Here is a 17192-nt window from a genome sequence, read left to right as displayed (position 1 = left end):
GCCTCAACTAGATTTTTAGGCAGTATTTTCCAGGAAGCCCTTACCCTCTGGGTGAAGATAGACACCTTTCTTAAATTTTGGTTTTTAACTGAAATCTAAGCACCTGGCTATTGACCCTTAAAAGGAAACGTTTCTTCCTCTCCACCCTATCTCTGCTCTGAATAACTTTTGTACACGTCAATCAGATTCAACTTTTCTGAAATATTTTCTTAAAACTTACCGAGTTTTAGTCACTGTCACCAAACTGACACTTTAACCTGTTGCCCCATTGCATTTACTAAAATTACGGCCAACACTTTACCTTGAAACCTATACAATGACTTGAACTTGTGGGGGTTGTTAATTAAACATAGCACAAAATAGTTATTCCTGATGCATTCAGATATAAGGGATTTCAAGGCTCTTGTGGTGCAATGGTAGTGGTCCTGTCTTTGAGCCAGGAGGCCTGGGTTCAAGTCCCACCTGCTCCAGAGGTGGGCAATACTGTCTCCAAACAGGTTGATTAGAAGATATCTCACTTAAATGTGAATCAGGTATGGTGCATCATAATTACAGCCAAACTTGAAAATGTACTTTTGCTGGTGTGAACTCTGTCCTGCAGACTGTCAGTATACTTATAGATTCAAAAAAAATTTTGTTACTTCCATTTGTTTCATCACACACTTCATTCAATCTTTCTCACCTTCTCTTCACTTTCCATTCAATAAATTAAGCATTCCCCATTTTCATTTCTTCATGCAGACTGCAGGCTAACATAAGAGTGGGAAGGGATGCAGGTTTGAATGGGCTTGAATTCGCTGTATGCTGTGGTGTTCTAACACAGGATATGTACTCCCCACCTGGAAGTTAGCCTCACTGGTAAGCTTGGCTACCAGTCAGGTAGGGAAGAGCCTAGACCAGATAGGTCCAAAGGAAGAGTTGGGAGAAAGATTGTCCAAATCAGCATTTAGGGTTCTTACAACTCCAGAGGCATTTAATCTCTGCCCAAGGTGAAGGTGGAAGATCTTATCACCCAATCTAAACATCCTTGTTTGAGGATCTTTTTGATTATTCTGACCATTAGGAAGTTTAAAGGAAACTTTGTGGGCTGATGATGCAGAAACTGATTACGACTAAAAGCGAGCTAGTGGACCAGATTATAATCTAAAGAAATTGGTTGTTAATACAAAGACATATCACTATACAGCTGAATGCATTTTCTCACATTTTCTCTATGCCAATAAGCACTTTTAATAATGATGTTTGAAATATAATCAAAAGGGTTTTTATCTCATGTTTCTATCTCATTAGCTAATAACCTTCATTTGCGGTTCGTAGCAATGATGCTTTTATTTACTTACTCATGGAATGTGGATGTTGCGGCCTGGAGCAGCATTTATAGCCCATCCTTAGTTGTTCTAGACTATTATTGAACAAAGGATCTTCATAAACTACAAGCTTCTTTTCCCTCTCTATTGGTATTGTGGGTCTACCTATAGTACATGGGTATTGAAGAGCTCTTAACTCCCATTTATTCTACCAGTCATTATTCTAAGAACGGCAGACAATTGATAAGGAAACAATGTAGTATTGCTACAGTAATGCATGTACTCTTAACCTTTGCATGCTTTCATAAAGATTTCAAGTCTAATAAATGAGCAATGCTGACCAATTTTGTAATACTTCCTAATACATAGTTGGTGTCTGAATTTGTTTGTGGAAGAAATTTAAAAAGAGGAGGAGACATTTTGTTTTCTGCTACCAGTCTGATGTTTCCAAGCTTAGGAAAGCAGTAAGACAGGCTCAAGATTTGGAGGACGTTGGTTCACAGCATGTTTCTGGATAGCAGAATGAGTGAATGGAATGTGGAACAGCTTCCACATTAAGAGTGTTTCAAAAGGGATTTACTTTACGCAATGTGCAAATGCCCAAAAGATCTTTAAGCAAAATTGTAGCTATTAACTAACAATGCCAGTATGGATGTCCTCTTCTTAGGAAAGGATAACATTTCAACTTTACTTGTGTTGAGCATGGATTACAGAATCCTTTTGAATAGGCAAGAATGGCTGCACAGTTTATTAGCAATCTGCAGTCATTGATTACAAAATTCCATGTGAACACTTTACACCATTGAGGGTAGGAGTTGGGACGTCATGTTGAGGTTGTACTGGATGTAGGTGGGGCCACTTTTGGAGTACAGTTCTGGACACCCTGCTCTGGGAAGAATATTATTAAATTAAAGAGGGTTCAGAAGATTTACCAGGATGTTGCTGTGAATGAGAGTTTGAGTTATAAGGATAGACTGGGACTTTTTTTACTGGAGGGTAGGAGGTTGAGGGGTGACCTTATAGAGGGTCATAAAATCATGAGGGGCATAGATAAAGTGAATAGCAATGGCCTTTCCCTTCAAGTAGGGGAGTTCAAAACAAGGGAGCATATTTTTAAGGCAAGATAAGAAAGATTGAAAAGGGATCTGAGAGGCAACTTTTTCACATAGAGAGTGGTTAGTGTATGTAGTGAACTGCCAGAGGAAGTGGTAGATGCGGATGCAGTTACAACATTTAAAAGATATTTGGATAGGTACATCAATAGGAATGGTTTAGAGGGGTATGGGCCAAATGCAAGCAAGTGGGACTGACTTAGTTTAGGAAACTTGGTCAGCATGGATGAATTGGACTGAAGGGCCTTTTTCCATGCTGCGTGAATTAACAAAACAAGAAGTTAAATGCAGCATGAAGTGAAATTCAGCTTGACGAAACTGTAGCTAATTCACAAAGGCATTGTTTCTGTTCCTGTTTTCCAGTCTGAAATGTGAGATGTAATTGCAAATGAAAACAATCAATAGATTCTAAGCTGTATTGATGTTCTAAGGATGCTGCAATTAGAACATTCAACACTTGCTCGTTTTACGTATCTATCACAGTACAAGATTAGGCCCAGCTTAAAAAAAAATCTGTCTTAAAGTTTGCTGAAGATCATTTGTAGCCTATACTCAAATTGCTTTTGATGTGTCTTGCACAACAATGTTAAACCACTAAGTTCCAACCTAATGTCCATGTAACGCATGTTGTTGAGGGTCTTTGCTTACTGTGATTTACATAGATATCAGTGAGATGTTAAAGTTCATGCTACTGTGATGTATATGAACGAAGCAGCTCTGGATTGTGCTTCATTTAAAGAATTGTAAGAGGTGAAATTGGACTTGATAGCATCTTTCTATCTGTACTACAAGAAAACTTGTAATTATAGAATCATGAGGGATATAGATATGGTAAATAGACAAGGTCTTTTCCCTGGGGTGGGGAGTCCAGAACTAGAAGGCACAGCTTCGAGATGAGAGGGGAAAAATTTAAAATGTTTTCACACAGAAGGTGGTGCGTATATGGAATGAGCTGCCAGAGGAAGTGTTGGAGGCTAGTACAATTACAACAGATAAAAGGTATCTGGATGGGTATATGAACAGGAGGGTTTAGAGGAATGTGGGCCAATTACTGGCAAACGGGACTAGAATAGGTTAGGACATCTGGTCAGCATGGACAAGATGAAGTGAAGGGTCTGTTTCTATGCTGTGTCTCTCTATAACTCTATGATTCTATCAGAAAAGAAAGACGAACATAAATGAAGTTCTGGGAGTAAGGAAGAAAGTAAAAAATGTAGACACCATCAACAGCTTGTAAGTAAAAAGAAATTATGGAGTGAGAGAAGTAGGGTTTGGGTAGGAGGATTAGATGTGAGGACACTATCATCTTTAATGTTTTCAGCTTTGTTAATAGCTTTCCCATAATGATCAGCTCCATCTCCTCGTGTGGTTGGGAAATATCGGAATGCCTTTCCCCCTCGAGTTAGTTCCTGCTGCCTCTAATTTTACACCATAGTCTCCAACAAGGCAGTGAGAGTGCAGATGGTGTGTCAGTGATTATCATGCAATATATTTGAGTGGTACTGCTGATATGATTGAATAACTGACAATGTATGCAAGTTTTGAGTTGTGAATATGAGGCTTTCTTTGCATGTGAGGATGAGCTGACGTCAAGGAATATTAGGCTTGAGTCATGGTCAGTAAAGTTTAGTGGTAGGAGAGTCATGGAGAAATGTGCATTTCGTAGTAACTGAGGCTAGTGGTGCACTTGGTAAGATATGGTGTTTGAAAATGCATTTACTGACCTTGGCTACTCATATAGGTAGTTGTTAAAATAATTAATTAAACCTGTTATGGTACTATGCCAAGTTCATGGGGCTATCACCTGCAGTTAACTTCAATGACTACTTCCATTGTCGTCGTCATACATGTTTTGAGGGCCCTCTTGCTCCCTGAAGATGAGGAAATCTTTCCATCTACCTCTGCAAGGGCTCCAGTACGAAACGTGCAAACAGCTGTGCCCATGCTCTTTAAAAGGTGTAGTTCAGCTTTAAGTAATTCTAGGCATGAGGTTAATGTGTGCAGCCATTGAACAATATAGTTTGTGCTGGTTGAATGCAGCTGGCATTAGAATAACCAGACGACACAAAGGTGGCACAAAGGCTGCAGGCTATCATACATCGTCACTGGGGCTATCCATTGTAGGCTGCATGGAGACTTAAATTCAGGTGATTATATTTCAGTTTCTCAGTATGTGTTCTTTTCAGAGGATGTCAGCAATTGATTGCTATCTGACACTCCTTGCAAAGACTTAGGGAGAAACTGAGCTAGGTTTCAAGTCTGACCAGTAGAAGAGGTATATTAAGATGTCTGTACTTTACATGTAACTAACAATTCTGTATCCTTTAGTTTACTGGGAACAATGATTCGTGAGCCAGACAAACAAAAACAGGCAATACTTTGCATAGAAATGCCAAAACAAATGCCTTAATGATTGTACCTGTGTGTGCTTGTGTGAAGTCCTCTTTTAGATATAAGTTGCATCTTGTTATATATTCTGGATTTGAACATTGTAAAGATTTGTACGAACTGTAGGCATGTCTGACCGTACCGTGGGCCACTTGCATGTGTGTACGTGGTAATCATGATTAGCCCATGTGCTTAGTACATTATGGTACTGTGAATTCATTCCTTGCCACCTTAATATCTGTCTTTTTTTGTCACATTTATTCTCAGTGGCTTTCCTGACATGCCGAGTACACTTTGTTGACTTAATCGTACAGTTGTTTCTTGTAATATCTTCAACATAGCTCAATGATGTGGGCATTTACTGGCCTATGTTGATAGCCAGTCGTCGGGCGGTTGCCAGTCACTGCATGTGCTCTCTCAGTTTACAACTACTTGGCAGTTGGGCAGGATGTTTGCACTGATAAGGTGGTAATAATGGAGGAGGTGGGTCAGGGAAGCGCAAGAAGTGACACCTCTGGCTGGCATGCAGGTTTGCCAACACCATGCTATCCTTGACTCAATTTGCTGGAGGTCAGCTCAGAGCAAAAGCTTCACATTGCTTATTTAAAATGTCAATTAAGGACATGGTTAAGAGGGCAAATGGAATTTTCTACTTGATGTGCAAACAAGATGGGGTTGAGTAAGAGGGTGGGTGGGGATGGCAGGACTTCCAGCAGCTGGAGGACCAACAGTAGGTCTACCTGTGGAGGTGGAACTCAGCTTTTAATTGCAATTAAAAGCATCCCCTTTAATATCTCACAAGCTCCACTGAAATAAGTTGCTTTGACATTGTATCCTGGTACAGCCCCTTGCCACTGGCCAAAAGCATGTCAGCAAGTTGCCTGTTTATCATAAAACAGGGAGAAACTGTGTCATTTATTTCCAGAAATAGGCATCAGTACCCTTTGCTGCACCTGTGTGTTTCTAATTGACTAATGTGACAGATTTCCTCCCTATTGACCTGGAAGGAACCAAAGAGGATTGTCAGATCTTAAACTGTAGATCTATCCAATGTTTTATTTATTACATAGCTGTAGATCACGGCAAAAGATACTGATTGTCCCTGTATTCTTAGGAGAAAACATGGTTATTGATATGTCTGTATTATTGATCTGGATATAAAATGGTGAATGTAATGTAGTGGTTAAATTACTGGATTAGCAAGCATAGCACACAAGTTCAAATCCCACAACAGCATTAGGAGGATTTGAATTCAATTTAAAATCAAATCTGAAAATTGAAAGATATCATCAGTGTAAGTGAACAATAAGTGGTTCTTTTTTGGAAAGAAAAGCTGCCATGCTTTATCCATTTGACTGTGAGTGCCTTCTGACAAGTCATTCTGTTCTATCCCAATACTGTCAGGGCAGCTATGAATGGGTGATGGTGATGTAGCGATAATGCCAATGGACTAGAGGCCTCGAGGCATATGTTCAAATCCCTCCATGGAAATATATTAAATTAATTTTAAACATCTGGAACTGAAAGCTGTTCTCAGTAATGGTGCCATGAAACCACAATCCATTGTTGTAAAAACCTGTCTGGTTCACCAATTCCCTTTTAGGAAAGGAAATCTGCATTCATTACTTAGTCTGGCCTACATGTAACACCCTATAAATCCAAAAGAGTGTTTGACTGCCATCTGAAATGGACTAGCAAGCCACTCCATTCTAACATATCCCTTCAGAAAAAACCCCAAACCATAAAACTGGATGGACCACCCTATATCACAGCAACAGCGAGACAGCCGGCCCTATCACCCGTGCCATGTTCTTTTTACTAACATCCGGAAGCTTCTGCCAAGATTGGGAGAGCTATCTCACTAGTGAAAAGAAAGCCTGACAAAGTCAGAACCTCCAAACCAACATTGAGGACAATACTTTCATCATCCATTGTTACGACCCATCCCACCAACAGTGGATCAGTGGTACAGAGTTAGCAGGGAGTTCCTCTGGAGGTCCTCAATATTGACTCCAAATCCTTCTTTTATATGGTCCAGTGTTGGCAAGGAAACAACTGTACGTTTTTCAATCTATTAACCTCCCATCAGTTGATGAGTCAGTACTTGTACACCACGAGGATAAAGCGAGAATCAACAAGAGCACATTGGTTGAGGGACTTTAGTGTCCATCACCAAAATTATCTCATATATCAGCACTACTGCATTTAAAAGTGAAAACATTAACAAATCCCTACAAATCCTGATGAACTTCATTCTATCATAGAATCGTACAATACAGAAGAGGCTCATCAGCCCATCGAGCCTGTACTGCCCAAGTGACATTAAATCAACAGTAATCCCACTTTCCTGTATTAGGCCCTTATCCTAGAATCTTAAAAGTGGCTGCTGAGATTGTAGATGCATTGGTTTTAATTTTCCAAAATTAAATTTGTAATCAGATTGGAACATACCAAGGTGACTTCTCCATTCAAAAAAGTAGGGAGCCAGAAAGTAGGAAACTATAGACACTTAGTCTAACGTCTGTCATAGGGAGATTGCTGGAACTTACTATTAACAAGACTATGGCAGGGCACTAAGAAAGGTTCATTGCAATTGAGGAGAGTTCATAACCATTTTGTGATAGACAATTTGTGTTTGATTGATTTATTATCATTTTTTGTTTCCAATTCAATATGGATATGGTGTACCTAGATATCCATTTGATAAGGTACACGTCAAAAGTTAGAACACATAGAAGAGCTCATGGCGTGTAGGTAGTATAATTAGCATGGATGGAGAATTGGTTAGCTAACAGGAAGTGTGGGAATAAGTGGGTAATTTTGGGGTTGGCAAGGTGTACCGGGTGCATTGCTTCAGGATCGGTGTTTAACCTCAACTATTTACAGACCAAATTAATGGCTTGGATGATGGGACTGAATGTAGCTATTTTATGTTTAGAGATACATATACATGTCCTCATCAATCTACTTTCCACAGATGAATCTGTCCATGATATTATTGATAGGAGTGGCTGCCATGCAGTCTTTGTGAAATCAAAGTTCCATCTTCACACTGAGCATTCCCTCCATTGTATTACATACCACTTCATGATGAATGACATAGCTTCAGGTCAGATCATGTCACTTGAAATGGGACATCCATGAACTGCAGAATTGTATTAATCTCAGTGTTACCTCATGGTCCATGATATCTATCACCATCAAGCCAGGTAATTGAACCTGGTTTAATGAACAGTGCAGGATTGCAGCAGCAGCAGCATCGTGGATATTTAAACATGAGGTGATAGTGCTAAATAGTCCCACTACCAACAGTCCTGCAGTCCTGTCGCATCCAGTTGTAAAGGGAATAAGTGCAGGAGAGGATCCACAAATTTTCCCGTCCATAATAATGGGAGAGCCCAGTACATAAGTGCAAAAGCCAAGATTGAAACATTTGGAATCATTTTCAGTCTGAAGTGCTTCAGACCATCTAGTACCTCCAAACATGTCTTGTTACAATGTGGATTGAATCAAATTGACTGGATACTGGCATTTATGATGCTGGGGGCCTCTGAAGGAGGCCAAGATGAATTATTAACTCAGCACTTCAATCCTGCACTCTTCATTAAATCAGGTTCAATTACCTGGCTTGATGGTGATAGATATCATGGACCATGATATGGGCCCTGACAACATTGCAGTCGTGGTGCTGAATATTTGCACTCCAGATCTTACCAGACCACAAGCCAAGTAATGTTCCACCACCACAATAATGTTGGCATCAATATGGAAAATTGTCCTGTCCTTAAAACCAGGACTATTGCAATCATTGTTCCTTCAAACTGTCAATAAATTACTTTCCCAGTAGCAATGTGGGTGTGTCTATACCAAATGGAAAGCACTAGTTCAGGAAGGCAACTCACCACCTTTTCAGTGGCAATTAAGGATAGTCAACAGATATTGGCTCTTCCAGAGACGTTGATATCCCCTGAACTAATAACAAATCCTGACCAGCAATGCACATACCTTGAGAATGAAAATAAGTATATAGATTTTATTATGGCTGTCACACCAACGGAGAACAACTTACTCCCATTCCCCCACACCCTGCTAGCCTTCTTCCCAGTTCAGAAAGCCTCTCTTGCCTTTTCTCAAGCCATTCACTCCTGTGTCCATCTGGTGTGTCCCTATCCTCTTCGGCTATCTTGTAAGTCTTTTCCCTTGCGACCTTCATCTTAAATAGGCAGCAGAGTATGGGAGGAACATTCTGTCCTTGCTTTCCTGACCTGAAATCCTGCTTATTGAGTGCACACATTGCAATTCTGGATTGGTAAGCCCATGTCTTTGTGATTAAAACTGTTGGAAAATTGGGTGAAATTTTTGATAGCACTGCAGGCTTCTTTTGGGAACAAAGCTCCTTCAGAGTCAGAGAACCTGGGTTCAAAACCCACCACGGTAAGAAAATGAAATTTGAATTCAATAAAAATCTGGAATTAAGAGTCTAATGATAACCATGAAGCCATTGTCAATTACCAGGAAAACATGTCTGATTCACTTATGTCCTTTACGAAAAGAAATCTGCCGTCCTTACTTGGTCTGGTCTGTATGTGACTCCAGACACACAGCAATGTAGCTGACTCTTAACTGCCGTCTGGAATGGCCAATAAATGTTGACCTAGCAGTGGTGCCCTCATTGCGTAACTGAATTAAAGAAGAAGAGGTATCCTGATTGTATAAAATTATGTGTCATTTTATATCAGTGAGTTAGTGAACTTCTGTTTTGACTTGCAACATTTGAAAGGGTGTCTTTCCTTCTCTTTTTCAGGCCAGATGGAATTGGAACTGTAACAGTTGAAGAGAAAGAAAGGTTTGATGAAATTAAAGAAAGACTTCTGTGCCTCCTTGAAAACCAGATCACCCACTTCAGGTAAACTGGCTTTGCTACAATAAGATCAAGAACTGCCAATGCTGGAAATCTGAAACAGAAATTGCTTGGACAAACTCAGCAGGGCTGTCTTTATGCTGCATTCTCTCCAAAGATGGTATCAGACCTGCTGAGCTTTTCTAGAAATCTGTTGTTATTGGAGCTGGTTTTGCTTCCTTGGCATTGAGGATCACCCCATGTTGTACTGTTCTCATGCCTGGATGCGTGAATTCCTATTTTAATTCTGGCTAGTTTGGAAATAAACAGGGTACCTGTCTGTCTGTTCATCTACCATCCAATGCTGGTGGGCCTAACATCTGAGATGATGGATGGGAATGAGCCAAGCATTTGATACAACCATGGATTTAAGGGAAATGGCCCCTAGCTCAAGCTAAGTGTTTTGGATGTGCATGTCTGTGATGGTTGCAGAGTGAATTCCTACTTAAGACACAGAATCATAGCAGGAATTCCTGATGAAGACCTTTTGCCTGAAACATTGATTTTCCTGCTTCTCGGATGCTGCCTGACCTGCTGTACTTTTCCAGCACCATACTCTGGACTCTAATCTCCAGCATCTGCAGTCCTCACTTTCGCCTCGTGGCAGGAAAGGCTAGCAGACTCCACGTAGATCCCAGATCACAACCTAAACCACAGAATCCTTCCAAGAATTACAAGATGTCAATAAACTGAGCTAATTCTCGCCATATTGTTATGTCGCTTTTCACTGTGGCTTACCTCCCGGGATGATTAGATTAGATTCCCTACAGTGTGGAAACAGGCCCTTCGACCCAACAAGTCCACACCGACCCTCCAAGGAGTAACCCACCCAGACCCATTTCCCTCTGACTAATGCACCAAACACTATGGGCGATTTAGCATGGCCAATCTCCCTAACCTGCACATCTTTGGACTGTGGGAGGAAACCGGAGTATCCAGAGGAAACCCACGCAGACACAGGGAGAATGTGTGAATTCCACACAGACAGTCACCTGAGGGTGGAATCGAACCCGGGTCCCTGGTGCTTTGAGGCTGCAGCGCTAAACACTGAGCCACCATGCCACGTATGTTACGGTTTGGTAGTGTCGATGACATGGACTTTTTAAATTAAGCCCCCATCTAATTGTGGTGGGTGTTGCTAGGATTCTGATAAATTATTGAGCAGTGGGTGAAGGAATACTTCAATCAAGCTGAAATGACTTTCAAAGAGAAGTACTACTAGATGCTATTTTAACTAGTAAAACAGAGCATAGAATTCCAACTCATTCTATTTTAAACTGGCAAAATGATTTTCAAGTGTTAAAGGGCACCATTAAAATTAAGATGCCTTCATCTACAGTTGATCACATTCTCAGAATATCTCAAAGTGTTTGGCAAGCAAAGGATTAATTTTGAAATATAGTCCCTGGTGTTTCATCAGTAAATGTAGCAGGTGAAATGTGCACAAGTTCTAACAAGTCACCAAAGAATTAACAAAATAATTTGATTTTGTGAAATTTGCCAGGGCAAAAAAAGTAGCCAGGACATGTTTATAGCCTTCCACCAAATCATCTTTTATATCTATTTAAACAAGGGCGCTGACTCTCTAATAAACACTTTCATCCAAGTGCATTACTTCTGGTAGTACAGCACTCCATTGTGACCACACTTAATTCTAGCATAGGTTGCAAACTACAATCTGACTAGGGTTTAAATCCACAGATGTCTGATTCAGACAGAAAGTGGTTAACTTGAAGTTGAAACTTAATGTCTGCAAGTTAAATCTGAAGTTCTAATTTTCTTTGTTTAAATGCATGATGTGAATCCTTTATTGGCAAAGTTTTCTTTTCACTTTTATCATTAGAAGAACAAATATCAATCACATGTGACCTGATATTGTTATTGTTCCATTCTGTCAAATTTTTCATGTAGACAGAAGAAAATTTAGAAAATAAAGCATGTTGTTAACTTAAAGAGAGGTCTGGTGGTGATATGTTGGAACCCTTACCTCTTGAGTCAGAAGTTTTAGGTTCATAACTACAAGAAGGTGCTTCATTAGCAACCAAATTGGTTGCCTATTAATCTACCGATCCTTCCAATGTGCCAGTGGCAAGTGGTAATGGCTCGAGAATATCCTGGTCAACCTCCCCCTGTTAAAGGACTTTATGCACAGGTTTTTGTGTCACTTCATTCTGACGGACTACCACAAGGTTTACTTAGTAAACATTTTTGAACAAAATAAACTTCCATGTAAAGGAATAAGATATAGATTATGAATGTATTTTTAAAAAAATCTTTCAGCTGTACTTCCTTGCAGTATAATTTTTCTATTCTGTTTTTAATCGAACTGCCAGTGTAAGTTTGTCATGCTGTAAGTCTACCTATCACCCCTGCCTCTCAGTTTCAGCATACTGCACTGAGAGAGAGCACAATTCCAAAATGATGAGCTTACTAAAAGGTGCTTACAACAAAATACAGATTTCAGAATTAATTGTTCAACTGAGTGCCCAGGCTTAATTATTCCCCATCCTTGGTATCAGTTCAGTTGAAGCCTACTTTTACTCTTGACTAAGTGGGTGGCGCAGAGTAGGGGGCTTAACACAGATGTAAAGTAAGTGTATCAGATTGGTAGCCTGTTAAACATCTGGACATCAGGCAGGATGTCTAACTGTGTCAGATCCGAGATTACTGGCTTTTACTTTCCTGTTAAAGTCCAAATATTTCATCCACTGTGTGCAACTCCACAGATCAGCTCTGCACTTGGAAATGACACTGAAATATTAGTACATGACTGTTCAATGTAGTCACTCAAATTACTCTGTTCAATATTTTAATGGAGATTATTTTGATGCACCTGTTAAAACATCAAAGTCAATTCAGACAAAATGCCGCTTTCACTTTTTTTTATAAAATCAAACACTTCAGACAGAATAGGAGACCTTATAGGGACTCAGTTAAATTGACAAGCCTCTCCTGCAGCACTTTCCCTCACAATTAGGCCTACTTTGTGTTCTATTTCCAATTTAAAATAATGATAGTGTCTGCGATCACTACAAGGAGAAGAGTTAGTGTGAATTGAAGTAGATTGAATGTTGTGTGCTTTTCAATTTCTGTTCATTTGATCTCAATGCGGTAATCTTTAGAAAATGCGTTTTGGTTGGGAGCTGACTTCAAAATCAACATTTTGCATCAGATGAATAGACTTTTAATTCCAGCCATTTTCATTAAAATTACTAGTCACTGGCAGACTCAGTCTAAAGGTTACGTATTGGTATGTTTGTATTTCTCAGTATCCATCAAATGGGCTGTGAGTTATCCACAAATACAATAATCTGTTGTTACTATCAGCTACTGTTAATGTTGTTGCTAAGTAAAATAGGTTGAAATAAAATGTCATTTGTATGAACAAGCATGGATACAACAAAAAAAATCAAATGGTCTCCCTTTGCTCAATATCATTTAAGTTCAGTGAATATTTAGAAAATTACTTTTTTTCTTATGGTTTACCAGAGTTTAAAACATGAATAGAGATCCAATTAAAACAAATGGAGTCCTAGCAGGATTAGACTGGGGAAAGGTGGGAAGGATGTTCCTGATGACTGGGGAATCCAGAACCTGAGTCACAGTTTAATGATACAGGGAAGAGCATTTAGAATCGTAGAGTTGTACAGCATGGAAACAGACTCTTCAATCCAACTCATCCATGCTAATCTGAAATCCAAGATTAATCTAGTCCCACTTGGCCCATATCCCTCTAAACTCTTCCTATTCATGTGCCCATTCAGATGCCTTTCAAATGTTGCAATTGTACCAGCTTCCACTATTTCCTTTGGCAGCTCATTCCATACACGCATCACACTTTGCATGAAAAAGTTGCTCCTTAGGTCCCTTCTAATTCTTTCCCCACTCACCATAAACCTATGCCCTCCAGTTCTGTTATCCCCTAACCCAGGGAAAATCCCTTGTCAATTTACCCTATCCATGCCTGCCAATGATTTTATAAACCCCAGTAAGGTCACCCCTCAGCCTCTAATGCTCCAGTGAAAATAGCCCTAGCCTTTTCAACCTCTCCCTATACCTCAAACCAGTCAATCCTGGCAACATCCTTGTAAATATTTTCTGAACCCTTTCAAGTTTCACAACATCCTTCCTATAGGAAGGAGACCAGTTTTGCACACAGTATTCCAAAAGTGGCCTAACCAAATGTTCTGTACAGCCGCAACATGACCTCCCAACTCCTATACTCAATTATCTCACCAATAAAGGAAAGCATACTAAACGCCTTCTTCACTATCCTATCTACCTGTGACTCCACTTTCAAGGAGCTATGAACCTGCACTCCAAGGTCTCTTTGTTCAGCGACATTCCCCAGGACCTTACCATTAAGTGTATAAGTCCTGCTAAGTTTTGCCTTTCCAAACTGTAGTACTTCACATTTATCTGAATTAAACTCCATCTACCACTCTTAAGCCCAATGGCCGATCTGATCAAGATCCCGTTGTAGTCAGAGACAACCTTCTTTGCTGTCCACAACACCTTCAATTTTGGTGTCATTTTCAAACTTACTAATTATTCCTCTTATGCTCACATCCATATCATTTATATAAATGATGAAAAGTTGTGCACCAGGCACCGATCCTTGTGGCACTCCACTGGTCACAGGCCTCCTGTCTGAAAAACAACCCTCTAGCACCACCCTCTGTCTTCTACCTTTGAGCCAGTTCTGTATCCAAATGGCTAGTTCTCCCAGTATTCCATGAGATCTAACCTTGCTAATCTTCCCATGGGGAACATTGTTGAAGGCCTTACTGAAGTCCATATAGATAACATCCATAGCTCTGTCCTCATCAATCCTCTTTGTTACTTCTTCAAAAAACTCAATCAAATCAGTGAGACATGATTTCCCATGCACAAAACCATGTTGACTATTCCTAATCAGTCCTTGCCTTTCCAAATACATGTAAATTCTGTCCCTCAGGATTCTCTCCAACAACCTGTCCATCACCAATGTCAGGCTCACCGGTCTATAGTTCCCTGGCTTTTCCTTACCATCTTTCTTAAATAGTGGCACCACGTTAACCAACCTCCAGTCTTCTGGCACCTCACCTGTGACTATCAGGGGCACAAATATCTTAGCAAGAGGCCCAGCAATCACTTCCCTAGCATTCCACAGAGTTAACCTGATCAAGTCCTGGGGATTTATCCACCCTTATGCATTTTAATACATTTAGCACCACCTCCTCTGTAATTTGAACATTTTTCAAGATGTCACTATCTATTTCCCCACATTCTATGTCATCCATGTACTTCTCCACCGTAAACACTGTTGCAAAATACTCATTTAGTATTAGCGAGTTTTGAGAAGATTTGTAGCTCAGGTTGAGGATCTGGGTGTAGGTTTGCTTGTTGATGTTTTGTCACCATACTCAGTAACATCTTCAGTGAGCCTCTAAATGAAGCACTGGTGGTGTAGCCTGCTTTTTATTTATATATTTGATTTTCCTTGCATTGGTGATGTCATTTCCTGTGGTGATGTCATTTCCAATGCTTTTTCTCAGAGGGTGGTAAATGGGATTCGAGTCAATGTGCTTCTTGAAAGAGTTCCGGTTGAAATGCCATGCTTCTCGGAATCTTCGTGCTAATCTCTGTTTGGCTTGTCCTAGGATGGATGTGTTGTCTCAGTCGAAGTGTTGTCCTTCCTCACCTTTATGTAAGGATACTAGTGAGAGAGGGTCATGTTGTTTTGTGGCTAGTTGATGTTCATGTATCCTGGTGGCTAGTTTTCTACCTGTTTGTCCAGTGTAGTGTTTGTTGCAGGTCTTACGTGATATTTTGTAGATGATATTAGTTTTGCTTGTTGCCTGTATGTGGTCTTTCAAGTTCATTACCTGCTGTTTTAGTGTGTTGGTGGGTTTGTGTGCTACCACGATGCCAAGGGGTATGAGTTAGTCTGGCAGTCATTTCCAAGATGCCTTTGATGGAGACGAAAGTGGCTAGGGTTTCTGGCCGTGTTTTGTCTCCTAGTTTGGATTTGTTGCTCAGAAGTCAGCAGACTGTGTTCATTGGGTACCTGTTCTACTTGAATACACTGTATAGATGTGCTTTTTTTAGCTGATTTCTGCGCAACAAACCCAAACAAGCAGACAAAGCACATCTAGAAACTCTAGCCACCCTCCTTCCATACTTAGCCACAACCTTACATATGGATGAGAAGGACACCACTTCGACTGGGACAACACATCCATTCTAGGACTAGCCAAACAGAGACATGTACAAGAATTCCTAGAAGCATGGCATTCCAAACAGAACTCTATCAATAAACACATTGACTCGGATCCCATTTACCACTCTCTGAGAAAAAGAATAGGAAATGATGTCACCACAGGAAATGACATCGCCATTGCAAGGAAACTCAAACATCTAAATAGAAAGTGGGCTACATCACCAAATCCAAACTCCAAGGCTCATGTGACGAAATGTCTGAACACAAACCTTCCAGCTCAGCAAGCAAACTTACATCCAGAACTCGTTTAGTATCTCCACCATCTTTTGCGGTTCCACACATAGGCTGCCTTGCTGATCTTTGAGGGGCCCTCTTCTCTCCTTAGTCACCCTTTTGCCCTTATTGTATTTATAAAATCCCATTGGATTCTCTTTAACCCAATTTGCCAAAGCTATCTCATGTCTCCTTTTTGCCCTCCTGATTTCCCTCTCAGGTATACTCCTACCACATTTATATTCTGCTAAGGAGTCACTCGATCTCTGCAGTCTGTTCCTGACATATGCTTCCTTTTTGATTGATCAAAACCTCACTTTCTGTAGTCATCCAGCATTCCCTACACCTACGAGTCTTTACTTTCACTCTAACAGGAACATACTGTCTCTGGACTCTCATTGTTACATTTCTGAAGGCTTCCCATTTTCCAGCCGTCCATTTACCTTCAGATGTTCGCCCCCAATCAACTTTTGAAAAGTCTTGCCTAATACCATCAAAATCGGCCTTTCTTCAACGTAGATCTTTAACTTTTAAATTCGGTCTGTCCTTTTCCGTCACTGTTTTAAAATGAATAGAATTATGGTCGCTGGCTCCAAAGTGCTCCCCCACTGACATCTGTCACTTGCCCTGCCTTAGTTCCCAAGAGTTGGTCAAGTTTTGCATCTTCTTTCGAAGGGATATCCACATACTGACCAGAAAATTTTCTTGTACACACTTAACAAATTCCTCTTAGGAGAAATTTCTTCACCTGGAGAGTGGCAAGCCTGTGGAATTCTCTGCCACAGAAGTGCCTGAGGCCAAAACATTTGAATGTTTTCAGGAAAGAGGTCGATGTATTTCTTAGATCTAAAGGGATCAAAGGATATGTGGAGGATGTGGGAACAAGATACTGAGTTGGATGATACCCTGTGATCATATAGAATGGCAGTGCAGATTGGAAGCTCTTTATGACCTACTCTTGCTCCTATTTTCTATGTTTTCAACTTCGAAGGATATTAATTTTGTTCAAC

General features: G+C 40.3%; 1 protein-coding gene across 4 annotated transcripts in view; it reads left to right on the top strand.

Moving 5' to 3' along the window:
* The window catches only part of cadps2 (Ca++-dependent secretion activator 2), a 727075-nt gene that overhangs the window by 525790 nt on the left and 184093 nt on the right, over positions 1–17192 (top strand). For all 4 annotated transcript variants that reach the window (XM_060839929.1, XM_060839928.1, XM_060839926.1 and 1 more), the window contains exon 14: positions 9612–9713. In XM_060839929.1, coding sequence (XP_060695912.1) covers positions 9612–9713 — 102 coding nt within the window. The remainder of the gene's footprint in view (positions 1–9611; positions 9714–17192) is intronic.

This window comes from Hemiscyllium ocellatum, chromosome 19, assembly GCF_020745735.1.
Source record: "Hemiscyllium ocellatum isolate sHemOce1 chromosome 19, sHemOce1.pat.X.cur, whole genome shotgun sequence".
Lineage (NCBI taxonomy): Eukaryota > Metazoa > Chordata > Chondrichthyes > Orectolobiformes > Hemiscylliidae > Hemiscyllium > Hemiscyllium ocellatum.
The sequence above is the reverse complement of the archived record's forward strand: the minus strand, read 5'-3'. Positions and strand labels throughout refer to the sequence as shown.